Below are 27,703 nucleotides of genomic sequence, written 5' to 3' on the forward strand. Positions count from 1 at the left end.
TACAAACATAAAATTAGGAGTTCATAAGCCTTCTTAATTTATTTTATGAACCTGTAATAAAAGAAATTAACTCATTATGCTCAAGTACTTAGATAACCACCCTTCACTTAAGACTTTACTTCGAAGAAAGAAAAAAACCTCACGAGCCTCTATTTTGGATCAAAGAGGTTATCTTCATCAATTCATTCATATTATTTACACTCTACTATTATTTTAAATTTAAAAGCTTTTTTATCATATTAACATCTTTAGTCACCACTGCTCTTCAAAATTAAGAATTTTGTAGAAATGCATGAAATGAATTTGGGGAATTCATCTTCAGGATGCATAAAACTACAGAAGAGTGCAGACATGGACAAAAACACAGATCCGAACAATGAAAAATCTAGATAATTTAAGAACTTTAAAAAAAAAAAATGGCTATGATGATGCTATCAAATAACTTTTTATCATACGTTTTGCTGCCATGCATTCATTTTCATCAGTACTTAAAACCTAGTTAAAAGGGAAAAAAATATTTTTCATAAAAGTCATTAAATTTTGAAACTTTTTAAATTTATACTTGTTACACAATCCTAAAACCATATTAGATAGAATTCGCAAATATAAAAAAAATCACATCACAGGGCTGCCACTGATATCTGTAAAAAAAATCCGTGCTTATATTATATGCAATCTATTATGAGGAAACAAATTTGCGCATTACTAGAATAACGATGCTAGTTTTGCTTACTGGAAATAAGGAACAGCTCAACATAAAAGAAATAATGCTATAATCAGGGTTGAGAGTAGTCAGTAAGTAAAAAAGAGGAAATCCAAGAATAAATATATCAATCCAAAAATTTGACAAAAAAGTGCGATTTTTAAACTTGCAAACCATGTGATTATAAATCCCGATGATTAATTTTCAAATTGTATGAATATGAATCACAGGCATGATTTTAAATTTAGAGAATATGAATCATAATATGTGGCTTTTAAATCACGTGAATATGAAACTCTATATCGAATTTAAATGCGAAATACAAATCATGATGCATAATTTTTAGATCACGTAAATACGAATTACGATGGATAATTTTTAAATCGCTCGAATACGAATCCCAATGTTTAATTTTTAAAGGACGTATAAATATGAAAATCGATGTTAGATATTACAACCGCAAAAACGAATCACGACATTAGATTTTAAGCTCGTGCTAATACGAATGTGCAAGTTTTAAATCACTTAAATCGATGATTGATATTAAAATCGCGTGAATAAGAATCGAGAGATTTGCAAAGTCTGGACTTGGGATTTCTAAAAGGCTTGCTTGTATTGTTTTTGCTTAATAAATGAAAATTTGCAAGATTAATTGAATGAGCAAATAAATATTTTCACCGCAAATCAACCTCCATTTTCTTGTAATTTTTTTCCCGTTTGCCTTCACGCCAGAAAACATGAAGCAGCGATGTCTGAATTACGAAAATACGTGCTATCCGGCAGGCGGATAAAAATACGGAAAATTTTATTTTCTTTGAGTAAAAGCGGAGAGAATAGCTAAAATAAGCAAAATTGCGGAAGGGTTAGCAGCTAGGACGTAATTTGAATTTTCTGTTGATCTTTGAAAATTGTAAATAAATATAATTATTTCATTTCAACATCTAAACTTTAAAAAAAAAAAAAAAAACGAATCTTTTCGAAAATCAAAGTTTTTGATAAAAAGGTTGAAATTCGAGAGACAAAAAGCGAAAAAAATCTCATCCCTGTATAAAGGTCAACCAGTTTTATCCCAAGGAAATGATTTTTAGAGAAACTTCAGAGGGAAGACTTCAATACATTCGCTCTGCAGAAAATTAAATTCCTCATACAATATTTTAATTTGTGCGGAAAAAATTTCCACGGAAATTAGCAGGAAAAATGGGAAAATCTGAATAAAAGCAGAAGTCCGCAAAAGAATCACATTCCTTTATAATAAATTAAACAATTTAATATAGCTGAACTATCATCTTTGTATATCCCATAGATTATTGAGAAGTCTGCATTTCTTTAAAGACAAAAATTCCCTTTTTGTAAGAAAAAATTCATAATTCCCTGTCTTTTCCCTTAAGATTATTTTTACATTCTCTGTATTTTTCCTGTTCTATCTGTGGAGTGGCAACCCTGCATCAGGAGAGTCCTGCTTAATTATAAAAATAACAATTTATTGGGCACCATTAGCATGTTAAATATTAAAAATACTAAACATTGTTTGTATCTAAAAAATGAAAGCAAACAAAACAACCAGGGGTGATTGTGGCACAAAGTAAAAAACTCTGAAAATTTCATGAGAAAAAAATAGATATCAATTTATATATCATACATCCTTCATACTTAACATAATTTTTTGAACTTACATTTATAATTAAATTACCTATTAATACAGAATATATATTTTTGTTTAGAGTAACTCATTCAAGAAAAAATTTACTTCTCTCGAGAATCGAGACATTGGATTATAAAAGAGTGAATTGAATCTGGATATTGGATTTTAAGAAACTCAAAAATACAAATTGCAAAATCAAATTTTTAAATCACATAAATACGAATCACAGGTAAAACTTTTAGATCGTGTGAATACAAATCACAACGCACAGTTTTTAAATCATGAATAAATGGTAAAATCGATATTTGATATTACAAAAGCACAAATACGACTTGTGGCACTGAATTTTTTTAATGTGTAAATACGAATCGTAATACTGGATTTTAAAAATGCGTACAGACAAGTTGCGATATTGGACTTTATTAAATCACGTGAACTGGGATAAATACGAATCGCAAAGTATAGCTTTTAAATGAGGTAAATACAAAAAACTTATGTTTGATATTACACTCACATGAATAAGAATCATGGTATTAGTATAATCCGATACAGTTCCAATCATACAAAATGGCGAAAATCTGCCAAATTAAAAGAATTAAATTGGCGGACAAAAATATTCGTAATTCTCCCTGTAATTGGCAGAAGAATGTATCCAAAAGTTTGACTAATGAGATTTAGTAAAAGCTTTAAAATTTTATTGAATTATTAGCTTCTTATTCTCAAGATACGTGGAATTCTACGATATTAGAGCGAAAATCACATACAGAATTCCGGGATAGTCCTGGAATACAATCACCCCTGAAACAAGCATTCTTTTGAGTAGTTAAATAAAGTAACAATCCAGCTCTTTCATATAAAGCAAATTTAAAAAAAAATAATTAGAAACAGAGATAAAAAAGGAACTTTTTAAGTTTCTTAGTAACTTTTTGATCTCTTTCCCAAGCAACAGAAGATAAATCGTAATCAGGTACTGAAATAAGAACAGTTTCAAAAACTGACAGCTTAAAAAAAATTTTTTTTTTTGTTTATGAACTTCTTAACATTAAAAACTCAATCACTAAAATCCACTAGTCAATTGAGGTCTTTGCCATAAAATTCCTAATAATGATGTTTAGCTGTTCATAGATTCAAACTATTTCACAGATCACAGAAGAAAAAAAAGAAAGAAATTAAGTAAACATACTTATTTAGTATCCTGGACTTATCACACTTTACAACTCTTAAAACTTTTGTAAAGAAACAAAATATATTTATAAAGTATATTTATAAAGTATATTTATAAAGTATATTTATAAAGAAAACAATAATAAACATACAGTTAAAGCTTTAAAGCTCATTAATTCTCGAGATATGGATATCTGCTAAACAAAAATTAATAATGTTCAATAAAGAAGGAATAAATGCATACTTCAGTTGAAAACAAAGAACAGAGTCCTTAAAATGGCAACAACACACTTAAGCTAATTCGTGAAGAATTAATTAAGGGAAAACGAATTTTGTGTGGAAAAACAACGATCATAATTATGAAAATGCAATTATAATATAAGTAGATTACGTCGCCCAAAATATCCCTTTTAATACTTTTCTTTGATAAAAAAAAGATTATTGATTTACCATGCATAACAGGTCAATTTGTGATAATTAAACTAATTAAACATTTTTATTAACTTGATTTGACTTTTTAGTAAGTTCCTAACCAATTAAACTCCAATTGCACATTAGTTCCTTTTAAATTAATAAATTAAAAAATTAACATAGTTCACAACTCATTTTCCCAAAAATGTGTCAATAAAAGTTGGACTTGGAAAAGTTGGAAGTGAGCATTCATCTAACTTTGTCCAATCAAAATTCGTAATAAAACATAAATACGCTACTATCAAAAGAGCAAACGATAAAACAAGATTTGCATCCCAATGCTTAATAATGCAGTCACTTAACATTTATTACTCAACTGTTACACTGTCCATTCTTCAGATTTTGAAAATTGAATTGGAGGGACTGGATATCAAACTTTCAAGTACAGAAACATGAAAAAATTATTTTTTTTAATAAGGAAAATCTCAAATTTTCTAAATTCCACATGGAATAAATTTAAAATTTAACTCTAATTAAGTTTCAGAAAGTGCGTAGCCAAATTATTCAACAAAAAATAAGCACCTTTTAAGGACTCAAAAAATATTTTCAAGCACTTTAAAAGTAATATCATTAGGGTTGGAAAGTTTTTGATAATTGACGGTTTTATATTGTTTTAACAATCATGTAAAAAAAAAACTTTTGGCATTGTTTTTGACATTTGTCAAAAATCATGAAATTTTGAATCATGCAAAACGAATGGCGTTTCATATGCTACTGACTGACAATACGCCAAAATAGATTGGGGTTGAATAAATTGTGAAAACGTTAAGAATAATGTGAACTGTGTCTTTTAGCATAATTTGTAGTGAAAATCAAGCACTTTTTAAACATACCCAATGAAAAAAGCACCTTTAAAGGCTTTTAAGAAACAAAAATTGAATATAAGCACCTTTAGACACTATTTAAAAATGCTATGCACCCTGTCGAGCAAACCAAACAGTCAAAATAAATGTTATAATCTTAAGTAACAAAAGCAAATGCTTTTTTTTTTACAGTGGGCATAGAATCAGTCAAAGGAAGAAAAAACTGCTCCTGTACTTAAAACCAGCAGTTAAAATACAGCTAAAATTATTACTTTAATAAGACAAAAACACCTAAAAAGCTGTGAAAATAGCATACTTCAAATGCAAGTTAATCGAAAATAGTCCTTTCTTTTTATTTCTGAAAATGAATAATAATCATAAAATGAAGATAAAGAAGTTCTATTGTTATAAAGGAGCATTTCCAGTTAAAGGCCCTGTGGCAGAATTATGGCAACATTGTCGCACAATGTTGCAGAGTTTTTGTTGAAAGATTTTTCATTTCGGTTTTCCTTTCCGCAGAATTTTTTGCAAAGATGCCTTTCTTGTCCAGAGTCATGACCATGATTTTTCTATTCTCATTTGAGATTTTTTAAAAAAAAAACCTGTAATAACCGGCTTAAGCTAGAATTTCAAATTAATAACATAAATATAAAAAATTTAGAAATCACAAACATTTAAAACATAGTTCGGTCCAGAAATGTTTTCTTTTATTATTTTTCTTTAAAGTACACCACGTTTTACGTACACCTATTTAAGTGTCTCTTTTCTTTAGAGTCCTATTCGAGTGATTAGTGATCTTTATTTTAGGAATTCTGCACGAATTTTACGCTTTTTAATTTGTGTAATGATTTACAAAATTTGAAATTGCATTGCATTTTTCTGCCTACAAAATGCAAGAATACCGCCTATAACAGAATTAAAAAAATATTACTTTTACAATTAAAATTTTTTTACATTTTTATTCTAATCTTTCTTCTATAAACGCAATGTATCGGCTACTTTAAATTAGTAATTGTTATAATTAAAAGTATCTTAAAGCAAAATATTAGAGCTCAGGAAGTTTGTTGTCAAAAGCCAGAAAAAATTCTGTCACTGTATTGGTAAGCCACATGTTAAGAAAAGAGACATTGAACTCAATTTGAGAAAATAAATGGCTATGCAAAATAGAAACAGAAAATGAGCTTGCCAATTTTGAAAAAAAAAAAAGAATAGTACACTTCTGCAAAGTGATATCTGTAGCAAGGAGAAAGAAAATTGCTTATTGAATTGAATTGTTACAAAGAAAAAAAGTTGGACACACAATAATTAACAATGAATGAGTCTGATTCTAAACAAGAGCAGCATAAAACACTATAAAAATATAAGTTTTTATTTCCACCAATATAAAACATTTTTACTCAACACTCTTAGAAAACTGAGTAACAGAGATGAGAATACAATTTTAATTATATTTAACTTTCTTTAATCTACTTTATACCCCAACCCTTAAATTTAAAAATCCCACTTTTATTTTTTCTAAAATTAATGGAAATTTTGAAAACTTTTATTAATCTTCAAAAATTTTACGAAAACATTATTGAAACAAAACCAGAACACAAAGCCCTGTACAATGGGTCCAATTCCAAGTAGGAGAACACACCAAAACAGAAGACAATTAAAAAAATCTGAAAAATTATGGAATTTGAAATTTTTGATTTCCACGCTACACCCTTTTGAGAATCAACAATGCAGGTATAAAAAATTTATTATGACTATTTGACTACTCCAAAATAAAATATAACACATTATCTTCAATTTGCAAAATTTTACTGAGACATACTGGTAATGCTAAACTTAATACAGGGTATTGAGCACATCAATTTTCCTGACTTTTTTTTTTTTTGATAAATTCTACATTTTACCCATTTTTTTCTTCTTTTTTTTATGACAGAAGCATATTTACTTGTTACTGCTACAGATTTCCACACAGTTTTTAAAATCTAAATGTTTTGAAATGCATTTATAAAGTAACTCGAATTTAGAATCACATATTTCAAATTACGTATAGACTTTTAAAAAGGATTTATTTACTATTCGGGTCCACGAAATTTGAATTGCGCATTTGAATAATTATTTTATGTTGTGCTGTAGTCCTACTGATTCCATTTCAAATCTTTGACTTTTTCAAAACGGAGAGCTTCGGAAACAGAGTGCGTAAATTTTAGACAAGAGTTCACTTTTTATGCTGGAAAAGAATAAAATGACAAGAATTTTGACATTGGATATAATGGTATCAGAGTCCACACATTCCTAATCGTGCATTTGAATAATGATACAATTTTTTTATCATAAAATAAAGGAAATTGGATAAAAATCCAACATAAATCGGAAAAGCGAAGGATTTTCTACCGCGGCAAGATTTATTGTCAAGATTTATACTTCAGCTTCACTCTGAAATAAAACACTCAAATGTCAAAATGACTACAAAATTCATATAAATTTTTTGTATGCCTCACCCACATCTTAAATTTATTATCTCTAAGTTTGATAACTGCTTTCAAGTCGCATTTTAAAATAGACTAGATACTTATAGAATACAGAAAAGGATTAAAATTTAGTCAAATAAAAAATAATAATAAATAAATAAAACAGTATGGTATAATATAAATGTGATAGTGGGAAATTACATTGCAGGCCTAGTCATAAAAAAACAAATAAAAAAAAAAACAGAAAAGTACCTATGTTAATTTTCTGTAATTATAAGATAAGTTAACTTTAATGAAGAGATTATTTAATAGAGCACACGATAATTTTACAAAATCTCCAAGAAAGTGAGAAACAGTTTTCATAGAGAGAGAGAGAGAGAGCTTACCGGTGGAAGTCCCATACCAGCTCCTTGCATCATTCCATTGCCATAATTAGCAGCAGCATTAGGATCACCGGGCATTGCAGGAGACATGGGACCAGGAGGCATTTTTCTCATTTGATCCTAAAAAGGCAATCACATATATTACTTTCTACTTTTTTGATATTGAGAAAATAGAGATAAATAAATGAAGGATAATGAAGATGCATACCCTGTCCATTAAGTCACCATAACCACCTCCCTAACAAAGAAAAAAAAATATATTTAGAATATGCATTATTCAGACATAGTTCACATTATTGAGGCAAATCGCATTCGATGGCTGGGACACAGAGCCGGATTATACCTTTCGTAGGCCCTAGGTATAGCCGTTTTTAGGCTATCCTCCCCTCTTTTCAAAATATATCTAAAATTTTCTTGCATATTTTATTAATATGGATTTTAATTTACAAATTTGTTTATCGAACTTTACATGCAATACCGACATACTGCCGATATTGCAGTTGATATCGATAATACCATTATGATCAGTTTGATCGATAACTATGTAAACACTTCACCTCAACAATACAACAAACTAAATTATTTTTGTCAACAAACCCTTATAGATCTGAAGACCAAAACACAGCAAAAAAATAACTTTCTTAAAAGCAGAAGGTACGAGAAAAAGGGGCTGTCCACCGACCGGGTGGCCGGACGCAGTCGAGAGACACCTAAAGATGATAGGAATAACTAACTGGAAGGTCATGGCCCAGAATAGATTGAGATGGCAAAAACTTATTGGGGCGGCCTCGGCCTGCAATGCCCAAGAAGAAGAAAAAGACATATTATTAGTTGTGTATTTTACCGTAATGATATACTATCTGGCATCCAGACACCCTGTGGTGTGGACTTAACCGCATATTAATAGGATGTTGGTCACCCTTTAACATAGACAGCCTGCAGACGAAAACTTTCCACCAGTTTTTGATAGGAATTGACATAGCTGAAGTGAGTGCTTGCAGAGAATGGCTACATAATATGCGCTTTGACGCAACCCAAAAGGATTTAGATCGGGGCTTTTAGAAAGCCAGTCCAATTTTTGAACACTTATTTCATGTGTGCGAGCCTCGACTTGTGAACGGATAGAAATGGGCCGAAATATTGCCATAGAGTGCAGCATTGTCCACATACATCTCAGAGCTTATGTTTCCAACCACAAGAATGAAACGGACACAGACTAAACCACGAGAAACACCCCCCACACCATTATGCTTCCACCGCCCTAACAACCGGGTGTTCGGACACGTTTGGCCAAGATAGTGTATAATAAACAAAAATGACAACTTTTATTAAAAATTAATTTATCTTGGGCAAGCTAAAAATAGCTGAAACTTTCAATAAGAATACAAATTATTATTTAACATACTGGTTTGATAAATTAATTTCATTTTAGATTCATAGATGAAAGTGGTAAAAATATCACTCTTATCTAACGGTACTAAATTAAACATATTTATAAAAAAGACAACATTGAACAAAGGATGCTTTCATGCCTGCTAACTTTTAAAAAAAATCTGATGGCAAGGCAATTAATGCAACACTACAAGCATAGATTCACTTCACGCATAACCAACATTAATAAAGCAATAACAGGGTGGTCACTCAAATCAGGTTTCAAATTTCCCTGATTTTTCCAGGTAAAAATCTTAAAATTTCCAGGTTAACGTGATTTTTCCCCCTTATAAAGTTATATGATGAATACAACAAAAGTACCAATATTGTAAAATATTTTATTTTAAATGATATTTTTTTTAATGTATCATGGAAAAAATAATTATAATACATTTATTTTAACAACTTAGTAATTTTTTTTTACGTTTTGGTAAAAAAAAAAATTAAGATGGACGTGGAGAAAATAATATGTTTAGCATGTAAAATATATTGTTTTTATTGAATAAAAAAGTTTAATGCGTTACTTTCGATAGTTTTTGCACTAAGTGCACCAAATGGCAAATACTGAGACACTCAAAAAAACCTTTGACAAGTATTGTTTAATATATTTTTATTAGGGATCTAATGATGTAGGGTAGAATTGCCGAATACCGAATAGTCGGCCAAACAAATTTTCCTTTCATAAAAATCATTAATAGATATTTTTTTTATATATAAATAAGTTTAGTAATTTTTGAAAATTAATTAAAACTAACTAATAGCTAGAAAAAAAACTGAAGTTGTTAAGTTGAATAAAAAAGAAACAGAGAAATAGTAAAAATATTCTCTCAATGCTTTTACAACTAGAAAACTGCACTGTGAAGAGAAAAAAAAAAAAAATTCATTTTGCTTCTTCCTAATAAACACTTATGAATAAAAAAAATTATATTATATGATTATACAACATTTAACATATTTCCCATACATTGCCGAATTTTCAGCAGCTTCTTAAGGTAAAAGGAGAAACAGTTTTGAAAATATCATCTCTGGAAAAAGAGTAACATTAGCGCACTTTCAACAATGTTATTATTACACAATGTCCAATTTTAAATTCGACATTGTGAATCGAATTTTAAACGAAAAATCAAATATTTACCAACAAAATGTTAAGATGTAACAGATAGTTAATTCGTAACACCAGATAACGCTATCCCTCTATCCGCAAAAACAATAGACTTCATTCTGACTTAATGTGAGATGACGCAAGACGAGCTCCAAACCATCCTGGATCCCTTTTCCCCACTCAGTTTGGGCAAAACTTCTTTTTTATGTTAGCAATGTTATGTTGTTACTCTTTATTGTTAAATGTTTAATGTGAATGTATAATTAAAAATACTGAGCTCTTTGTATTGGTATTTTCCTTCCATCATCTTCCATCCTTACAAACATAATAATGTTAACATATAGTTGGTCCTTAAAAGAAGCTTTTTTAATTAAAACGTGTTATGAAAGGTTAAAATGAAATTGAGAAAATTAGTATCAATACAAAAATTGTAATGATTTGTTAACAAACATTGCTGCTAGCGATTGCAATAAAATATGTGATTGATTGGCTTAGCTGAGAAAAATAATTCACTGATTTAATTGGGTAGGAGTACAAAAGTTTTTAGAAAGAACGTAACATTAATTACTATTAAATTATGACCTGTCTATTAAAGTACTAGAATCTATTAAATTATGACCAACAAATCTATTAAAATATGAGAATCTATTAAATTATGACCAACTAATTTGTGAAGAATTTAATGAAATTAAAAATACTAAAGCATTTCTAATCATTTAGTCAAAAGAAAGAAAACTTGAAGCATCGAAACAAACTTGAACGATAAATGGATTCAACCCACAGATTAGAAGTGAAATAAATGCTACTTATATAAACAGAAGCAAATATCTTAACTTTTTCTTCAACCTCCACCACAATTTTTGCCTTTCTTAAACTGCATAGTCTCCGAAAGTTTCTTCATTCATTTAGCAATCATGGGATTTATGTGGCATTGTTAGTTTAACAGGGTTATAATGGAGTAAATTTTGATGTATGCATAATATTGCTAACTTGATATTTCAACTGTTTGGTAATAAATTTCCATCTAAAAAAAGTGGGTATTACGGATCATAAAATAATTCAAATTAAGAAAATCTACAAAAAAAAATTCCAGCTTTTTATCTAAATTTCCCTGACTTTTCCAGTATAAAAAAATTTCCTGATAATTCCAGGTTTTTAAGGTGGGTGGCCACCCTGAATAAGATAACAGAAGTTTTAATTATTTGAATGTAATGATAGTCCAGTAATTATTGGTAAATGATAATTATCAAATGGTAATTATTTGAAACTGATGCCGGGTCCCAAAATTGATTTAAACTCGTTTAAAAAAATAAAATTAAAAAAAGAAGTACAAGAAAATACTTTGTCAGCCTGAGGTTTTGAGACTTGATACATAAGTCTGATAGTTGGCAGATATGGGTTTTTTTAAATCAAAAACCTATTTCTGACATGTAAGTCAAATGTTTTGCAATGTAACCATTTCTAGAGGAAAATTTAGACAGCTAGGTAATTTTTTTTATTACTTACCGACAAACAGATTGTTACATAAAACTATTTCATTAAAAGATTGCATTAACATATTTCAAGAGTCTGCTGCAACCAACAATTTTGTTTTCTTTAAACTCCCGTTAGTCTTGCGGTTACTATAAAATAATCTGAATGATTTTTGTTGAGTAAAGTTAATTCCTGATAACAGTTTTGTATTCATTATTGCAAATGAGGACTGGAAACTGTTTCACATGAAGCAGGGTATCTGCTAAAATCTAGCAAACGCTTTCCATGACTTACACAGGTTAATACTTTATTAAAGAGTTGAGGGTTAGGACAGAATGGATTAATCCACAGTTTAAACTGTAAAACCTTTTTACTTAAATTATGTCACAATTTTAAAAAAAATATTGGGAAAAATAAAATTTTAATTTTTGAACAAGAAACAACAAACGATGAGTGAACATGGTATTATTGAAAAAAGTTTTATTATTATTTTTAAAATTGCATTATTTATCCTTATGCAAAAACATAATTTATCAGTATTAAGAGGATATTTATTCATATTTAAGGGATAAGATATTCACTTTTGTTGTTCAACGAATTGTGGAACTTCAAAAGTTTTAAATCTTTTCCAATTATATTCTTTTCTAAGTTTAAGTAAATTGTATAAAAAGTATTTATTAATATAATTATTATGTGTACAATGGTTACACATATAAAATTTTTACTCTTTACCAATATTCAAGGTTTTTTGAACACTTTAAGAAAGTTAAACCCAAGTGCCCTGTCTTAAGTCCCAACCCTGCTTCATTACTCAATATAATCAATAGAAGATCTTAACGAGTGCCTTCCTTAAAAATTATATTGTTTTATCTGAGCAATGTTTTTTTAAATAAGCCAATAAAAAAGAACTGAATTATTAATCAAACAGTAAAAAAATAACAAAGCAGTTGAAGGTAACATAGAAACTAGAATATTTTAAAAACGTTCAAATATTGCAGATTTACATTTATTTGAAATCAGGGTTGGGTTTTTGCCATCAGAAACTGGTTTTTGACATGACAGTGGTAAAAACCGTGTTTTTACCGGTAAAAACTGTCAAAAACCTACTGTTTTCTTTAACTTATGGCATATAGCGGACAATATATTATTTTCACATAATTGCCTTTATAAATGAATGTTGTAAATGATTGCTATTGATTTTGCAACTATATACATGCATTCTTAGAGAAGGATATACACTCATGCAGAAATATTGTAATATACTTATTGAAAATAGTGATACTTGCTTTTATCATTATAGCTTGATTTGCAAAGGATTCAAAAATTTGCATTTCTTAATTGTTAGAAATAAACAAACAAACAAAAAAGCTTGGAACTATTAATAAATTAAAGAACTAAAAAGAAGAATTTAAAATTTGGCATTTCTTAAATATTAGAAATAAGCTAAACAAAACTTTCAAAACTTGTAACTACTAACAAACTCTATGTCAAGAATGACTTGACATTCTTCAGTAATGTAATATGACAAACAAAATGATGCTTGGAAATGTTGAAAATTTTGTTTAGTATCCTAATATTTTACTTCAAATAGTATGTTTTGATATAATCATGTTGGGAAAATGCAAGAACCTGTTCTTAAATATCTTTTAACAACTTTTTTTCTAATTTTATTGCCCAAAAATAAATTAATTTTAAATGATAAGAAGTTAAACTCAAATAAAAATACAGTTTTACTCAAACTAGGGTTTTTGACAGTTTTTGACGTTTTTGACAGAGGGGTTTTTGACATGACGGTAAAAACCATGGTATAAACCGGTAAAAACCGTCATGCGTCAAAAACTTGCCAACCCTGTTTGAAATACAAATTCCCAGTAGGAATTGAACTCAAAATTGTAAATCCTGTTTTTTCATTTTGTTACAAACATTAAAAAATGGAAAGGCTATAAAGATCAAAAATTTAAATATATTAAATATTTTTAAAAAATAAAAGAAACCAGACTTAGAAAAATTCAAAAATCACATGGTTTTAAACCAGCCAAACATGAATGATACAATAAAATATTTTAAAAAAAAATTACTTACACTCATCATCATATTTTCTTCTTGACGTCGCCTTAAATCATTTCGCAAGATTTCTTCTTGCTGTTGACGAAGAATCATTTCTTGCTGACGACGTTGTTCTTCCCTTCGCATTTCGTCTTCACGCCTGCCAATTAACAAAAGATGCGACTAAATATCGAAACTTAACAAGAAAACATAATTACTTGTAATCGTTTTTCTGCTATTTTCACATTTGTTCTTACAGTTTTGATATTTTAAATATAATATTATGAGACTTTATTTTTATTCAGAATAATCACTTTTTGACACCTGAAATCACAACAATTCCTTCTGCATAATTTTTCGCATTTAAATATTTTTAGATGAATTCGAAAACTAGAATTTTATTGACTCGCTTGTTTGTTCAGTAATCTTCAAAAATAGTTCAATGAAATTATTCAGCAGTGTTTTGAAAATAGTAGATGGTTTGCAGTTTTCTGCAAAAATAATCATGCCTTCATTAACAGTCATTGACAATCGGATTACCTGAGGGCAGGTGTGGCCTGTCAACATTTTTACAGCAAGGCATGATTCAGAACTGATTATGGATAAACAAAATGCCTACACTTTTTTTCTTTTGGAAAATCAAAATAAAATCCCGTATTTTATACTCAATAGTTGAAATTTTTGGTTAAAATTCTGAAAATAAAATTCAAATTTAGAATGAGGAATAATAGAACTGAAAAATCTGACACCTATATTCTTACAATATGCCCTGACTATAGACTTTTAAATCTAGAGTCACTTAAAATTTTGAGCTTGCTTAATATAGGTGAAGTATAGTACAGTACTAATTAAAAATTGGATTAGTATTGAAGAAATAAAATATTAGGATGATCTCATGGTCAGTTCTAAACTAAAATCTTTATCCAATTTTGTTAATTCCTGATTCAAATCTTAAATTTGCTGATCCGATTCTTCTCGCCCCTTAATCTTTAATACAATTAGGACACTCTCCCCCGGAAATTCTTTGCACATTCCATTTCAGCCCTACTCTTTCTCCGATAACAGCAGTTAGCGGTGCAAGAGACGCTCGGTGCTTTCGAAAGTTGAGAGTATTATACTCCACGTCGCGCTGTTATGTGTTTTATTTCTGATAACCCTTTTTCGGCCATGTAAAAATTGCACTGACTGCTTTTTTGCTAATATAGAAACTTCAATACGCCTTCCAATAAAAATTCTGAATTTTGATAGCATATCTTAAAAATCTTTTTCATAAAAACATAAACGTTATCCTCGATTTTTGAGAAAACTGTTTGCGATGGATGTTTACTTATCAAGAATCCCAAATCCGGGAGTGTGCTTCAACTGTCGGTATTGCTGCCAACACCTTGGCTTCCAGTAGGTGTCCGGTTCTCACTTATTGATTAATGAATAAAATTGATCTCTAAGATGGAGGAGAATGATCGTCAACATGCAGTCTTAATTTGATTTCGTCTAAGTCAGTTTCATCTAAAATTTCCTTGTTCCTGAATTTCCTGCCCTTCACCCACTTCTCTACCAGTGACTGCGTATTGGATACTGTTTTTGCCGTTCAATATGGATCCTCATAATAAAGAACTTTTAGTTTAAATTAACTGTTTTATTAGTGACTTATTAATCTAGATTTCCTAGAAGGTCGCCGTGTTGCCACGAGGCTTTACAAAATGTAATGTTCAGAGGATAGATTTGAACATTTATTCTTATTGTGACACTTCTTTACTTCTTCTTTAAGCAAATAAAATGATAGCGATCAATTGTCCCCTCGACAATAATTCTAATGTTCAAATTTAATGTACCTCTTTAAAGTTAAATTTTGTACAAAAAAAATTTCTTTATCACACTAAAAATTTTAAAAATAGAATGAATTAAAAATTGTAGCAGAGAGAACACCATTATAGCTGCAACCATTTATTACTTTGAAATTTTCAAATTAGTTTTCTTATCAGGGTTCGTAGCCAAATCTTCTAACAAAAAGTAAGCACTCATACATTAACAAAATGCAAAATAATTTTCAAAGACTTTACAGGATCATGATAAAATAACTAATTTCTGACAAAGAACTCTTTTCTTGATTATATTAGCCATTAAAAAATCATCGAGAGATTTTTCGGTTCGATTTCAGAGGGTGGAAAATGAAGCTTGAAATTGAGAATATCTTTCAAAATGCAGCAGAGTGGATCAGCAAACATGTAAAATGATTGGCGCTTCCATACACTATCGACCGACGGTACATCTATTGTGGTTGAATGAGTTGTGAAAACGTTGAATAAAATGTGAAAAGCAAGCTTTTGAGTGGTGAAAATTGACATGGTAAAGAAAAAAAAACTCATTTTCGAAAAGGGAAAATGAAGCATTTTTTAAAAACTCCCCATGAAAGAAGCAGCTTCAAGGGTTTTTTAAAAATCGAAAATAAGCACCTTTAAGCACTTTTTAAAAACGCTATGCACCATGTCTTATGTATGGAGACAAGAAAATTAAAATGGTACCCCAGTTCTAAGCTTGAAGCCTTCTTTTCCACCGAAAAACATCTTTAACACAGTGCAACAATAATTGAAATTAAAATTTAAATTTTATAATCAAGGCTTAAAAAAAATATTTTAAAAAATTTTTGGTAGAAAAATATTGTATTTGAAAACATTTATTACACCACTTTATTCTGAAATTTTAGTTAAGAATTTTTAAAAAAATTAACATCCAGAAAAGTAACTTGTTGAAAAGACAAATCAACCTACCTCAGTTCTCTTTCACGCTGAATCAGAGTACTTTGCTCTTCCATATGACGCAATCCTGAGAAAAAGAAAGAAAAATATCTTTAGCTGTATATTTTGAGTTTCAAATGTAATGAGAAAAGAAATTAAGATGACATAATTTTTTGTGTAATAGCTTTCACACACAATCAGCTTAATGATTTTAAATAGATTTAATTATGTGAATTGAATGTTCATTATTTTGAATCAAAATTTCAAAAAAAAAATATGATTTTTTTTCTGGGGGGGGGGGATAAATAAATATTACTACACATTCTTTTAAATTTTATTTGATTAAAAATTAGTGTTTAAATAAATATTTTTAAAAACATTAGAATTCCCTGTAATTCGTTTATTTACATTATACTTAATATTATTCCCTTTAACAACAGTCAATAACGCTCTTTCTTTTTTAATACTTAAATCCATAACATTAAAATTAGCTGGGAGGTAAATACTATTTAACAAAATGGCTTTTTTTAAGTAAAAGATATTTAAATCCTTTTCTATTGGCTTGTTATCCCTGTGGCGGAGCTTTCCCCAAAATCTTTTTCAATTCTGCTCTTTTCTTTGAGATTGTTCCCCAGTTAGTAATTCTTAGGGATTTTGAAATCCTCTTTCACACAGTCAAGCCATCTAATCTTAGGCCTACCTCTAACCTTAGAAGAAGTGACATCTGTGGCAGAATGTTTTCAAACTTGTGGCTTCTTTGAATGTGTCCATCACTAATATCTTTCTGCAAGGTACTTTTAATAATAACAAACATATATGCTACTCATTTAAAATGACAAAAGCACTGTGTTAAATTTTTTTTTTTTAAATTCAGCATGTAATATTATGGGTGATATTCTCGAATTTTGTTGCACAAATTATCTCCTCCTTCACATTTTGTAAATAATCATCACAGCAAAAAAATAATTAAAAAATCATGCAATCCATAGTAGTCATTGCCAAAAATAAGATAGACGACGAAATAACACGAATAGGACTTCTCAGATGCATGTTTCGTTTCGGGATTAGGTTGTTGTCATAAATAATACTGTATAAAAATATCAGATTTAAAAACTATGGAAAAAATCAATAACAATAACTGCCAAAAATTCAATACAATTATTGCCTTTAAAAGTAAATACTCAAATGCACGATTTGAATTTTTCATGCTTAGAATTTATTGGGATATTTAAAATCCACGTGAAAATCAATGTCGAAAATATAATCGAAACGTTACGACGATTTACGATACTATCGATGTGACTTGAGCGTATCCTAAAGTGATTATCTATGGATGATTCAAATATTATGTGTAAATTTCTCTAGGAAAAAAAAGTAATTTTTTTAATCTTTTGAAAAGAAAACTCTTTCTGCAGGAACTCTGTAACATTCTGCGACAATTTTGCTTTGTCACTGCCATTCTGCCAAAGGGGAAGTGACCCGTAAGCTTTAAGCGGTATATTTTACTTTTATGTATTTATTGATATCAGCTTCTTTGAATAGACTGTATAGTTCAAAACAGCGGTGATTGTGACACAAGATATTAATTTATATACTATTCATATTTAATTTTTTGACCTAAGATCTATAATTAAATTACCCACTGTAATAAGGAATATCACACTTTTATGGTAACTAATTTAAGAAAAAGCTTCGTTCCTACAAGAATCACGATGCATGCCTTTTAGATCTCTTGAATACAAATAGAGATGTACAATTCACAATGAGTAACTTTTAAATCCAGTAAATACGAAATCAAGGTTTTATATTAAAATCTTGTGAATATTTGCCACTTCACAATATTTGAGGAAAATCACAGAACTTGCTCTTAGTTTCTAGACCTGGAGGAATTCGGAAAAATTTTCAATATCGGGGTACACCCGGAATACAAGGCAAAAATAAGAAATGAAATTCCCTGTATTTTCCCTGTGGAGAGACAACCCTAATTTAAAACAAGTGATTAAGTGATCTTTCAATAAAAAACTAAATGCCATAAAAAAGCAATTTGATAAAAATAAATGGAACGCGAAGACACAAAATAAAACTTAATTAAAAAAAATAAAGACATACTTTCTCTTAAGAGATTAGCTTCATGATCATATATGGCAAACTCCATTTGATCGTCCAAAGCCCGCCTTCCTTCTTCAATTTCTTTTTCGAGGTGATCTCTCTTCTGTTGTTCTAATTCATACAGTCTTTTCCAGCGATTTGCAAACTCATATTCAAATGTGCCTGGCTCTGCGAGGCGCGGACCGATCTCCCTTTCTTTCAAGTACTGCTTATTACTTTTCTGAAAGTTTTTCTCTGGAAGGCCATCCTCTTCATCCCTATGTTCCAAAGGCTCCACAACAACGGGTCTAGGAGAGCTTTAATAAAGATAGAAAATCTTATTTCTATTTTTATATGATGGAAGGTTATTGTTATATGCAGGGTATCTGCTACATTTTACATTTTCAATTCCATGTCTTTTCATGACTTTCCAAGAATAATTCCTAGAATTTTTCATGACTTACTGAAATTACTATTTTCCCCAACAAAAACACAACAATAAGTCTAAAAAACATTATAATAACCTTAACCGAAATGATAGATATAACCAAAACTGTTTTAGTCTGCATCTTCATATTTATAGATTTTAAACTTGTAAAACAGAGTAAAGAAAGAGTTAAGGAAATAAAATAGCTGAAAAAAATACAACAGCAAAAAAAATTTTTTCTTTCTGCAGAATTATTAAAAGATACTTTTCTTGTTCTAATTTTTCTGTTCTCATTTCACTATAAAAAGAATTTGCCAATGACTAGATGATTTTAGCTAGAATTTTAGATTGAGAAAGTAAAAAAAAATAAATAACAATAAAAATTCTGAAATCACAGAAGTTTAAAAGATGATTTGCTCCAGAAATGATGTTCTTTGTTTCATTTTATGAAAGAACACTATAATTTTTAAGGAGCATAATAAAAAAATTTTACATTTTAATAAAATATGACTGTGAGTGTGGATTTTGTTACTAATTCAGATATTCAGAACACTGAAATTGAGAGGATTCCATTTTAAAAATTAGATTTTTCGGCAACCTAAATCCATGACTTTCCATGATTTTTTTTTAAAAAAATAGTTAAAATCATGACATTTCATGACAATACCAAAATCCTTGACTTTTCTCAGGTGCGCAGATAACCTGCATATGCATGTTCCGTAGTGGTTTAAAATAAAAATCAGGAAAGCATTTTACAAAAATGGAAAGTCATTTTTGGTGTAATTCCAGACCTTAAAAGGACAGGGCGCCAAAAGCTGAAGAACACTGTTTCCCCTTTAAAAAAAAAGCACCCATCACAAAACTGGGCATTGTTAGCAAACATTTGTATAACTTTTAAGACACCCAAAATATACTAAGTTTTTAATTTTATCATTAATACAAAATCATACCTCTTTTTAAAAGATAAAATCTAAAATAAAAATAATTCCTCAGTTAAATTCCCACATTCTATAAATTAGTTTAAAAATGAGCGAATTCATAAATTTTGAAAATGTTGAGTGTCTTAATAAAAACTTATTTTAAGCACACAGCAAGTTTAAAAACAATTGTAATTATAATAACTGCCGTAAAAGCAATCGAAGACTATTGTGGACATAAGACGTAATTGTCACGAATCATCAAGCGTGTGAAATATTGATTACTAAAATATGAAATTTGTTAGCCCTGACATGGTATCAATTACATCCGAATAAAAAAAAAACGAGGAAATCGATCAAACGATCCATAAACTATGTGGATTTACTGTAGAATCAATCTGAATTGCGAATGTCAAAAAGTAACTCCTAAAATCGAAATACTCACTAAAAACTACCAGAATAAGAAAAAACAAACGAAAATTGCCAGAAACGACAATTATAATGGAATAGTGGCTAATCAAATATCTTAAGTGATAACTCAAATTAAAATTTGAACGTCATGTTAAATCCTATATTTTTGTTACCATAATATATAAAAATCATGTAAAAGAAACCACAATAATATGCAAAGTTAAAACCTTTGAACAGCTTCGATATTCACCAATCATTCCATGTACAAAAAAGCTTATTTACAATTGACAATAAACTTACTTACAATATTTTCTAAAATAGTAACTGCAGCTCGATATGCACAACCTTTATATCAGGCATGTTTTGGAATTTAGCAAGTGCATAGTTAGATTTTTTTTATTTAAAAAAAAAAAGAGTTTAATGTGGAAAAGGTTTTGTCACTTTTAAAAAAAATCACTCTTCTATGGTAGCCTATCTGTGAGACATTAACTGTAGTACATGAATTTATATTACAAGGTATATAGCAAAAATAGAAAAAGCAAAAAAAGGTGGGATAAATTTTAAAAACATTTTGTTTCAATACTGATTTACAGTATTTCAAACACGGCATTTTTCTTTTGTTTCACAGTATTTTTGAAAGAAAAGGAGAAGAAAAAGGAGGAGTTATGTTTTTCACTCCTTTTCATTGTATTTGAAACAAGTTTCAGATTTCACTTTTTAAAAATAAATGCTCTTCTATGGTAGCCTATGTGTGAGACATTAACTGTAGTACATGAATTTATATTACAAGGTATATAGCAAAAATAGAAAAAGCAAAAAAAGGTGGGATAAATTTTAAAAACATTTTGTTTCAATACTGATTTACAGTATTTCAAACACAGCATTTTTCTTTTGTTTCACAGTATTTTTGCAAGAAAAGTAAAAGGGGAGAAAATAGCTAAAATAAGTAAAAATGAGAAAGGATTGGTAGCTATGTAGTTTGAATTTTCTGTTTCTCTTTGAAAATCAGTGAATTTTCTGAAAAAGCAGAAAACTTATAAAAAAAAGTGAAATTTTTAGAAAAATCTGAATTTTGGATAAAAGAGCTGAAATTCAAGAGATAAAAGTGAAAAAAGCGGAAATCCGCTAAAAAGCGGAAAAATCTCATCCCTGAAAAACAATTCTGTAAGAAAATAATTTTGCAGAACCATTATTGCTTCAGCAGAAATTTTCTGTTCCTGTCGAAATTATTTTTTTGTAAAACAGTTTCTGTTTCTGCAGAATCTTTTTTGAGAAATTTTGTTTTTGCCAAACCAAAAAATTTTATTTCCCAAATTAGAAAATCTTTCTGCAAGAACTCAGTCCTTTTCTGCGACAATGTCGCTGTGTTTCTGCCACGGGGAACACCTTTAAGCATTTTTTAAAAATGCTATGCAACATGGCATACATAAACATAACAATACACACACATCAACTCTGTGGAATATAAAATTCTAAAAAATCCTATTAGAATTTTAAAAAAAAAAAAAAAAAAAAAAAAAAAAAAATTCTTTGTACTTTTGCAGACTAATGGAAACATGAGTTATTAAAAATAAAATCTTACCTAGTAAGAAGATAGCAACCCTCTGTACAACGTTTAAGGGCCATTTGTGCAGACTGTTTGCGTGCATACTCAACGATTCCTTCCCCCACGGGTCGACCACGGTCATCAACAATAACAACAGCTCTTTCGACATCTCCAAAAACACTGAAGGAAGCTTCTAATAATTCATTTGAGATCCAAGGAGAGAGATTTTTAATTTTTAAAGCTGCTCCATGGGTTGCAAAACGTACTCTTAGTTGTCTCCCATCTTTCATTGTAAAATCTAATGCAGCTTTCGCATTTTCAGCATTCTGGCGTGTATCCTAAAACAATGATTAGCAGTTAAATCTGAAATAGTTATTTATTGCTAAATTAAAACAAATGGCATTTGACACTATCAGGGTCTAGAAATCAAATTTCTGAAAGATAACATTTTCTTTGTAGTTATCACCTGAGAATCATGAATTAAATTTCGTGTGATAGATTAGATAAAGTATAGCTTATAATACAGTATAGCCTTGATAAATAATTTTTAAATTAGAGACAAAATATGACAATGCATACATCACATTAAACTATTAATAAGAACTTTTTTTAATAAAATCAAGAGGGACACAAGCAATAACTACTGAAAAATTGAATTTAAAAAAAAAACATGTGGTTTCAGGATAATTTATTTGTCAAATGCCAGTTACATTAGCTGTTAGGCCATTAAACTTCTCGCTTGCCAATAGCGTTGTAATATACAAGAAAAATCTGTCAGTGCTTCACACTCGTCCAAATGTTCTGCCGTCCACTATCACATATAACACACAAAGGTGAATCGGCTAGTCCAGTGGTCGGCAAAGTGCGGCTCCAGAGCATGTGGCTCTTTGGCTCCTTAAGTGCAACTCTGACACAAATATCCACGGAAGGCGTAATAATATTTTCATTTAAAAAAAAACTTGTTAAGAAAAAAATTACATCTTATTTTGATAAATTAAACCATTTTTGCTCAGGATTTTGAAAGGGAAACATTGTTTCACTTTCCGAACCTGCTGAAGCATCACCAAGAAAATAATTCCTCTATTGATAAATACCATTTTAAAACAATAATTTTAAATATGAGGGAAGCATTTCTCAGCAGGTGTCAGGAATTTAAAAACAGAAGAGCAACTTTGGCATTTGACAAAAATCCTCTTAATGCTACGATAGAGTTGAAATTTTCTCCTTTTAAAATTGACATTGGTAGCTTTTAAATACAATTGCTGGATTTAAAAAACAAGGAGATATGGCGCTCTAAATTTGAACGTCTTTGTGTTGAATTGGAAATATTGGAGAAGTTCACAACAGAAGTGGTCTGCTTTGAATGACCTGGAGAAGGGAGACATGATCATTTTCAATGCTTGGAATAGTATTCCTGACTCTTACGATCAGCTGAAAAAGCTCGCGCTTGCTGTTCTTTCCCTTTTCGGTTCTACATATATATGCGAACAATCTTTTTCTAGCATGAACATTATCAAGAGTAAACTGAGGAGTCACCTTATTGATGAGAGCTTGGAATCATGCCTAAAATTAAAAACAACAACATACAAGCCAACCTGACTTACTCTAACTTTCCAAGGAGATGCAAGCACATTGTTCACCTTAATAAAGTATGAAATTTAGTTTTATTTAGTGTACTACTTATTTAGTGTCTTAAAAGTTTACTAAACAAGCAGATTTGGCTCCCAATTTATTATTTTTTTAATTGTTGTAATGTTCACATTTGGCTCTTTGGCTGATAAGTTTGCCGACCACTGGGGTAGTCTAATGCGAAATAAATGATTCTGCAGACAGTCATGCCCCGTTAATAGTCTAAAAGATGCAACCGCAACTGATTGCGGGTGGTCAGGAATAAAAGCTGAGTTTGTTAAAAGAACACTCCAGTGCTTGCCATCGCAAGCCCGAGTGGCAAAATTTTGAAATGTCTTTTGATATACGAGTGATGTCAGCAGTTGAATGGAATGGAGGCTTGCTTTAGTTTTGGGCTTTTGGAGAACCGCAGCTCCTCTTTTGGCTAGCATATCTGCTATCTCATTTCCATAAATACCACAGTGTGAGGGTACCCATTAAAGAGGTTTTAGGATGAAATTGACAAAAAGTTACAAGTCTATTACCAGGGGTTTGTCTAGGTTTTTCTGAAAGGTACCTATTTTGTGAAAATTTAGACATAATTTGTGAAAAATTAAAAATTATATTAAAATATCAACACAAAATCATGGTAAAAATATAGATTTAATGTTTCTTAACGGATACAAAAACAAAATTTTAAGGAAAAGTATTTTGTGAAGCTACCGTTTTTCCTAAAGTTGAATTTGTGAAACTACCGTTTTAAATAAAATTGAATTTGTGAAGGTACCGCTAAACGGTAGCAAATTCGGCCTGGACAGACCCCTGATTACTTATATATAAAGTTACACCATCACAATATTCAGAGTCCTCCCTAGAAATAAAAAACTAGCAGAGCGCTTTTTCTCAGAAAAGAGCACTTTGAGTTTTAAAAAAGCACTCCCTTAGCACCCAAAGAAATCAGGGCTGGGTTTTTGACATGACACATCAAAAACCTGTCGGAAAGTGTCAAAAACTTTTAAAATTCGTCAAAAAACTGGGGCAAGTTTCTTCTTTAACATTGGAGACATTTTATTAGATACTAAATGCCGCACTACACTTCCATTATATACTATTATAATTATGATTTATATTATATATTATACTTAGAAAATGTCGCAAAAATTATTGAAAATGGTTTCTTTGGCTATTCTGATTAACTAATCTTCCCTAATATCTGTTCGTCATTTAACACTAAATAGAAGGATGTTAGTCTGCAACTAGTGTCAAGTGATTTCGTAAAAATAACAGCAGTAGTTAAATGCCAGGTGTTACTCAACTCTTTCTCTCATAGTAATTCATCAGCCAGTGAGATTTATGTAAAATATTGTTGAAGGTTTTTCACCATTTAAAGCTTATCCAAATTTTAAAATTACAGACTTAACGACGGTTGGATTTTTGATGTCAAAAACTGGTTTTCGGCATGGTGCAGCAAAAAACTATCGAAAAATATCAAAATAAGTCAAACACTCAGGGCAAGCTTCTTTTTTGGCATTTAGACATTTTATTAGATACTAAATCATGCACAATACTTGCATTATACATTTTAATTACGATTTATATTATGTATCACACATAAAAAAGTTGCCAAAATTATTGAAACTATTAATAGGTTTTTCTAATGGTTATCTTAATACTTCAAGACCTATATTATAACTATTCGGTTTAAACGAGGGTTGTAAATTAAATAATGGCAACATAAGTATAAATCAATTTTTAATGAACTTACAAGTACAATTACAAGCTTATAACCTTTCGGCAAATGTGGGGAAGCCGTTGTAGACCAGTGGCAAGGTGTTGATTGTTGATGTAGGCGACCTAGCGCCCTACACGTGGAGTACTTATGAAATGTACTGAAATCGGTGACCTCGGTGGGGTTCCTTCAACTTCGGAAACAGATCGAAATAACAAGGACTCATGTCGGGTGAGTAGGATTTCCCACCGTCGCAATAGGAGAGTGACTTTGTTTGCGACATGGCAATGAGCGTTGTCATGCAATACGATAGGGAGATGGTTGTGCAATAAACGCGGACGTTTGCACCCAAAACCAGACGCAGAGGGTGCTGTAGAAATCGGCACTTAGATTTTGAAAGCAATAAAACTTCGAAAATAATTCTTAAGCAAAAACTGGTGAAAGGTGCCCCCCCCCTCTCCCCTAACTCATAGCCAACCCAGGGCAATCATCTAGATGCTTTATTCTTTTAATTTTCCTGTTTAAAATCAATTTGGCGATTGTAGTTGAAGTGGCAGATGACGATACAGAAATATCCCTTGGAAGATTTTAAATAATATATTTGTCACTTGCAAACAACAGCAACAATAATTTCACACATATTGTGAAATTATTGTTGTACATGCGGTGCCGATGTACACACTAAAGTGAGTACATCGGCATCGGTAATATGAAGAACCAAATAATAAAAGAAAAGAAAGGCTTACCAAATTAACAAAACCGAATCCTTTCTGTTTATTTAAAAATACTTCGCCAAGTTCACCAAACTCTTTAAACATCTTACGAAATTCTTCTTCGGTAGTAGACGTCGGCAAATTTCCCACGAATAAACGACATCGCCCAGTAAATTTCTTGGCTGAAACATTTTCCTTACTAGTTAAGTTAGTTGTAGGGCCACTCATGGATTCCAATTTTTCTTTGACAAAATCTTTTCGAGCCCACTGCTGGTTATGCTGGTTGTCATTTTGGTTACGACCCGGAGGTCCTCTATTATCCCTCTTGTCCATTCTGTCTCCTCGATTGTTGTTGTTACGGCCTCCTCGATTATTCCTCATATCTTGTTTATTATCCGCATGTCCATAATCTTCTACTTTTATATTTTCAGCCATTATTAATTTATTTTTATACTAAGTTATGTTACAGCAATATTTAAAGTAATCAAAATGGCGATGACAATACAACGGCTCTGTCTGCCACAATGCCAAAAGCATAGACAAATTTAGTAAAAAAAAGTAAATTTTCTCCCTGTCGCATTCCAATATTCGCACCGGTTTCCTAAAGTGAACTAGTCACGTGACCTCGTCACACCGTAATTTAGATTAGAAGCAAGCGCTCTCCACTTTTAGAATCTTTGCGAAAAATGTATCAGTGATTATATATACAGATATATTTTTTGCCTAATCTATTTTTGCATTACTTGTTAAAGAATATATATTTCTAGACTTTTGAAACAGTTTTATAGAATGAAGCAAAAAATAATGCACTTCTGTATGATTAGTTTCAGTACATCTTAATCAGTTTTTAAATTCAGTTGAAGAAAAGTGTTCCTTTTCATTTTATGAAAAGTATTTCTGTTTCTTTTGTATATATTTCCAAATTGAATATTTAGTTTTAAATGTATCTATAATCTGAGTAAGTCTTATATTTAAATATTTAACAGAATTAAAGAGAGAAATAAAAATCTACTCAGTGCAATTTTTATTGTTTTTCTTCAAATATGAAATAATATTAAACCATCAAGGCAGCTTATATGTAATGTAGAAAAATCACAAAATTACTTTAAATTCATAAAAAAATAGACACACTTAAATAAACTATTAAAAGGAAGTAACCACTCATGAAGAGGCAGTTTAAAATATTTGCTTCTACAAAAAGGAAGTTCAGCTCCCCCCCCCACCCACGCAACATTACACAGAAAAATAGAGTATTATTATTAGCTTTATATGCTAGAATTTTCGGAAGGTAATCAACAGGCAAAAAATATGACCTAAATATTTCGATTAATTTGTTGAAAAATGATTAACATTCCAAACATTTCAATTACATTAAAATATTTTAAAAATTCTTCAATTTTAACTTACCATTTTATTGCATATATAAGAAGCATTAAAAACAATAGCCATTTTAAAAATTTATTATCCCGAACCAAACAGCGATTCGAATTTTATGCATTTTTTCCCTTGTCCAGAGTGAGTTTTGATTTTTTAAATTAAAAAAGTATGTATATTAAGCTTGTTTTCAGCTTCTTTTTCTCATGTAAATAGAATAATTATTTTATATTAAATATATAATCAACTTACTATCATAATTAATTTTCTTAAGAGAGCAACTTTATCTTAATATAATAAGATCCTTTAAAATGTAAGCTTGATAGCATTTATAGTACATAAAATGGCACATTTGAAATGCCTCTCATGGTAAACCAAACGAATATGAAAATCAAATATATAGATAATTTATTTCTGGATATATCTAGATAGAAGTGTAAATGTCAGTGACAAACTGTCAATATAAGTTGTT

General features: G+C 29.9%; 1 protein-coding gene across 4 annotated transcripts in view; it reads right to left on the reverse strand.

The window, feature by feature from the left end:
• Nucleotides 1–26,368, reverse strand: part of LOC107449489 (non-POU domain-containing octamer-binding protein) — a 157,124-nt gene extending 130,756 nt beyond the window's left edge. For all 4 annotated transcript variants that reach the window (XR_015434232.1, XR_006226205.3, XR_006226204.3 and 1 more), the window contains exons 1-7: nt 25,891–26,368; nt 21,844–22,145; nt 18,528–18,823; nt 16,452–16,506; nt 13,720–13,843; nt 7,840–7,869; nt 7,635–7,751 (exon numbers count right to left, since the gene is read on the reverse strand). Coding sequence is in view for 1 of the 4 variants with exons in the window: in XM_016065016.3 (XP_015920502.1) it covers nt 7,635–7,751; nt 7,840–7,869; nt 13,720–13,843; nt 16,452–16,506; nt 18,528–18,823; nt 21,844–22,145; nt 25,891–26,292 (1,326 nt within the window). In the remaining 3 variants the exon portion in view is untranslated. The remainder of the gene's footprint in view (nt 1–7,634; nt 7,752–7,839; nt 7,870–13,719; nt 13,844–16,451; nt 16,507–18,527; nt 18,824–21,843; nt 22,146–25,890) is intronic.
• Nucleotides 26,369–27,703: the final 1,335 nt, after the last annotated feature.

Source organism: Parasteatoda tepidariorum, chromosome 5 (assembly GCF_982258835.1).
Source record: "Parasteatoda tepidariorum strain Cologne lab strain chromosome 5, Ptep-v5.0, whole genome shotgun sequence".
NCBI classification, from domain to species: Eukaryota; Metazoa; Arthropoda; class Arachnida; order Araneae; family Theridiidae; genus Parasteatoda; species Parasteatoda tepidariorum.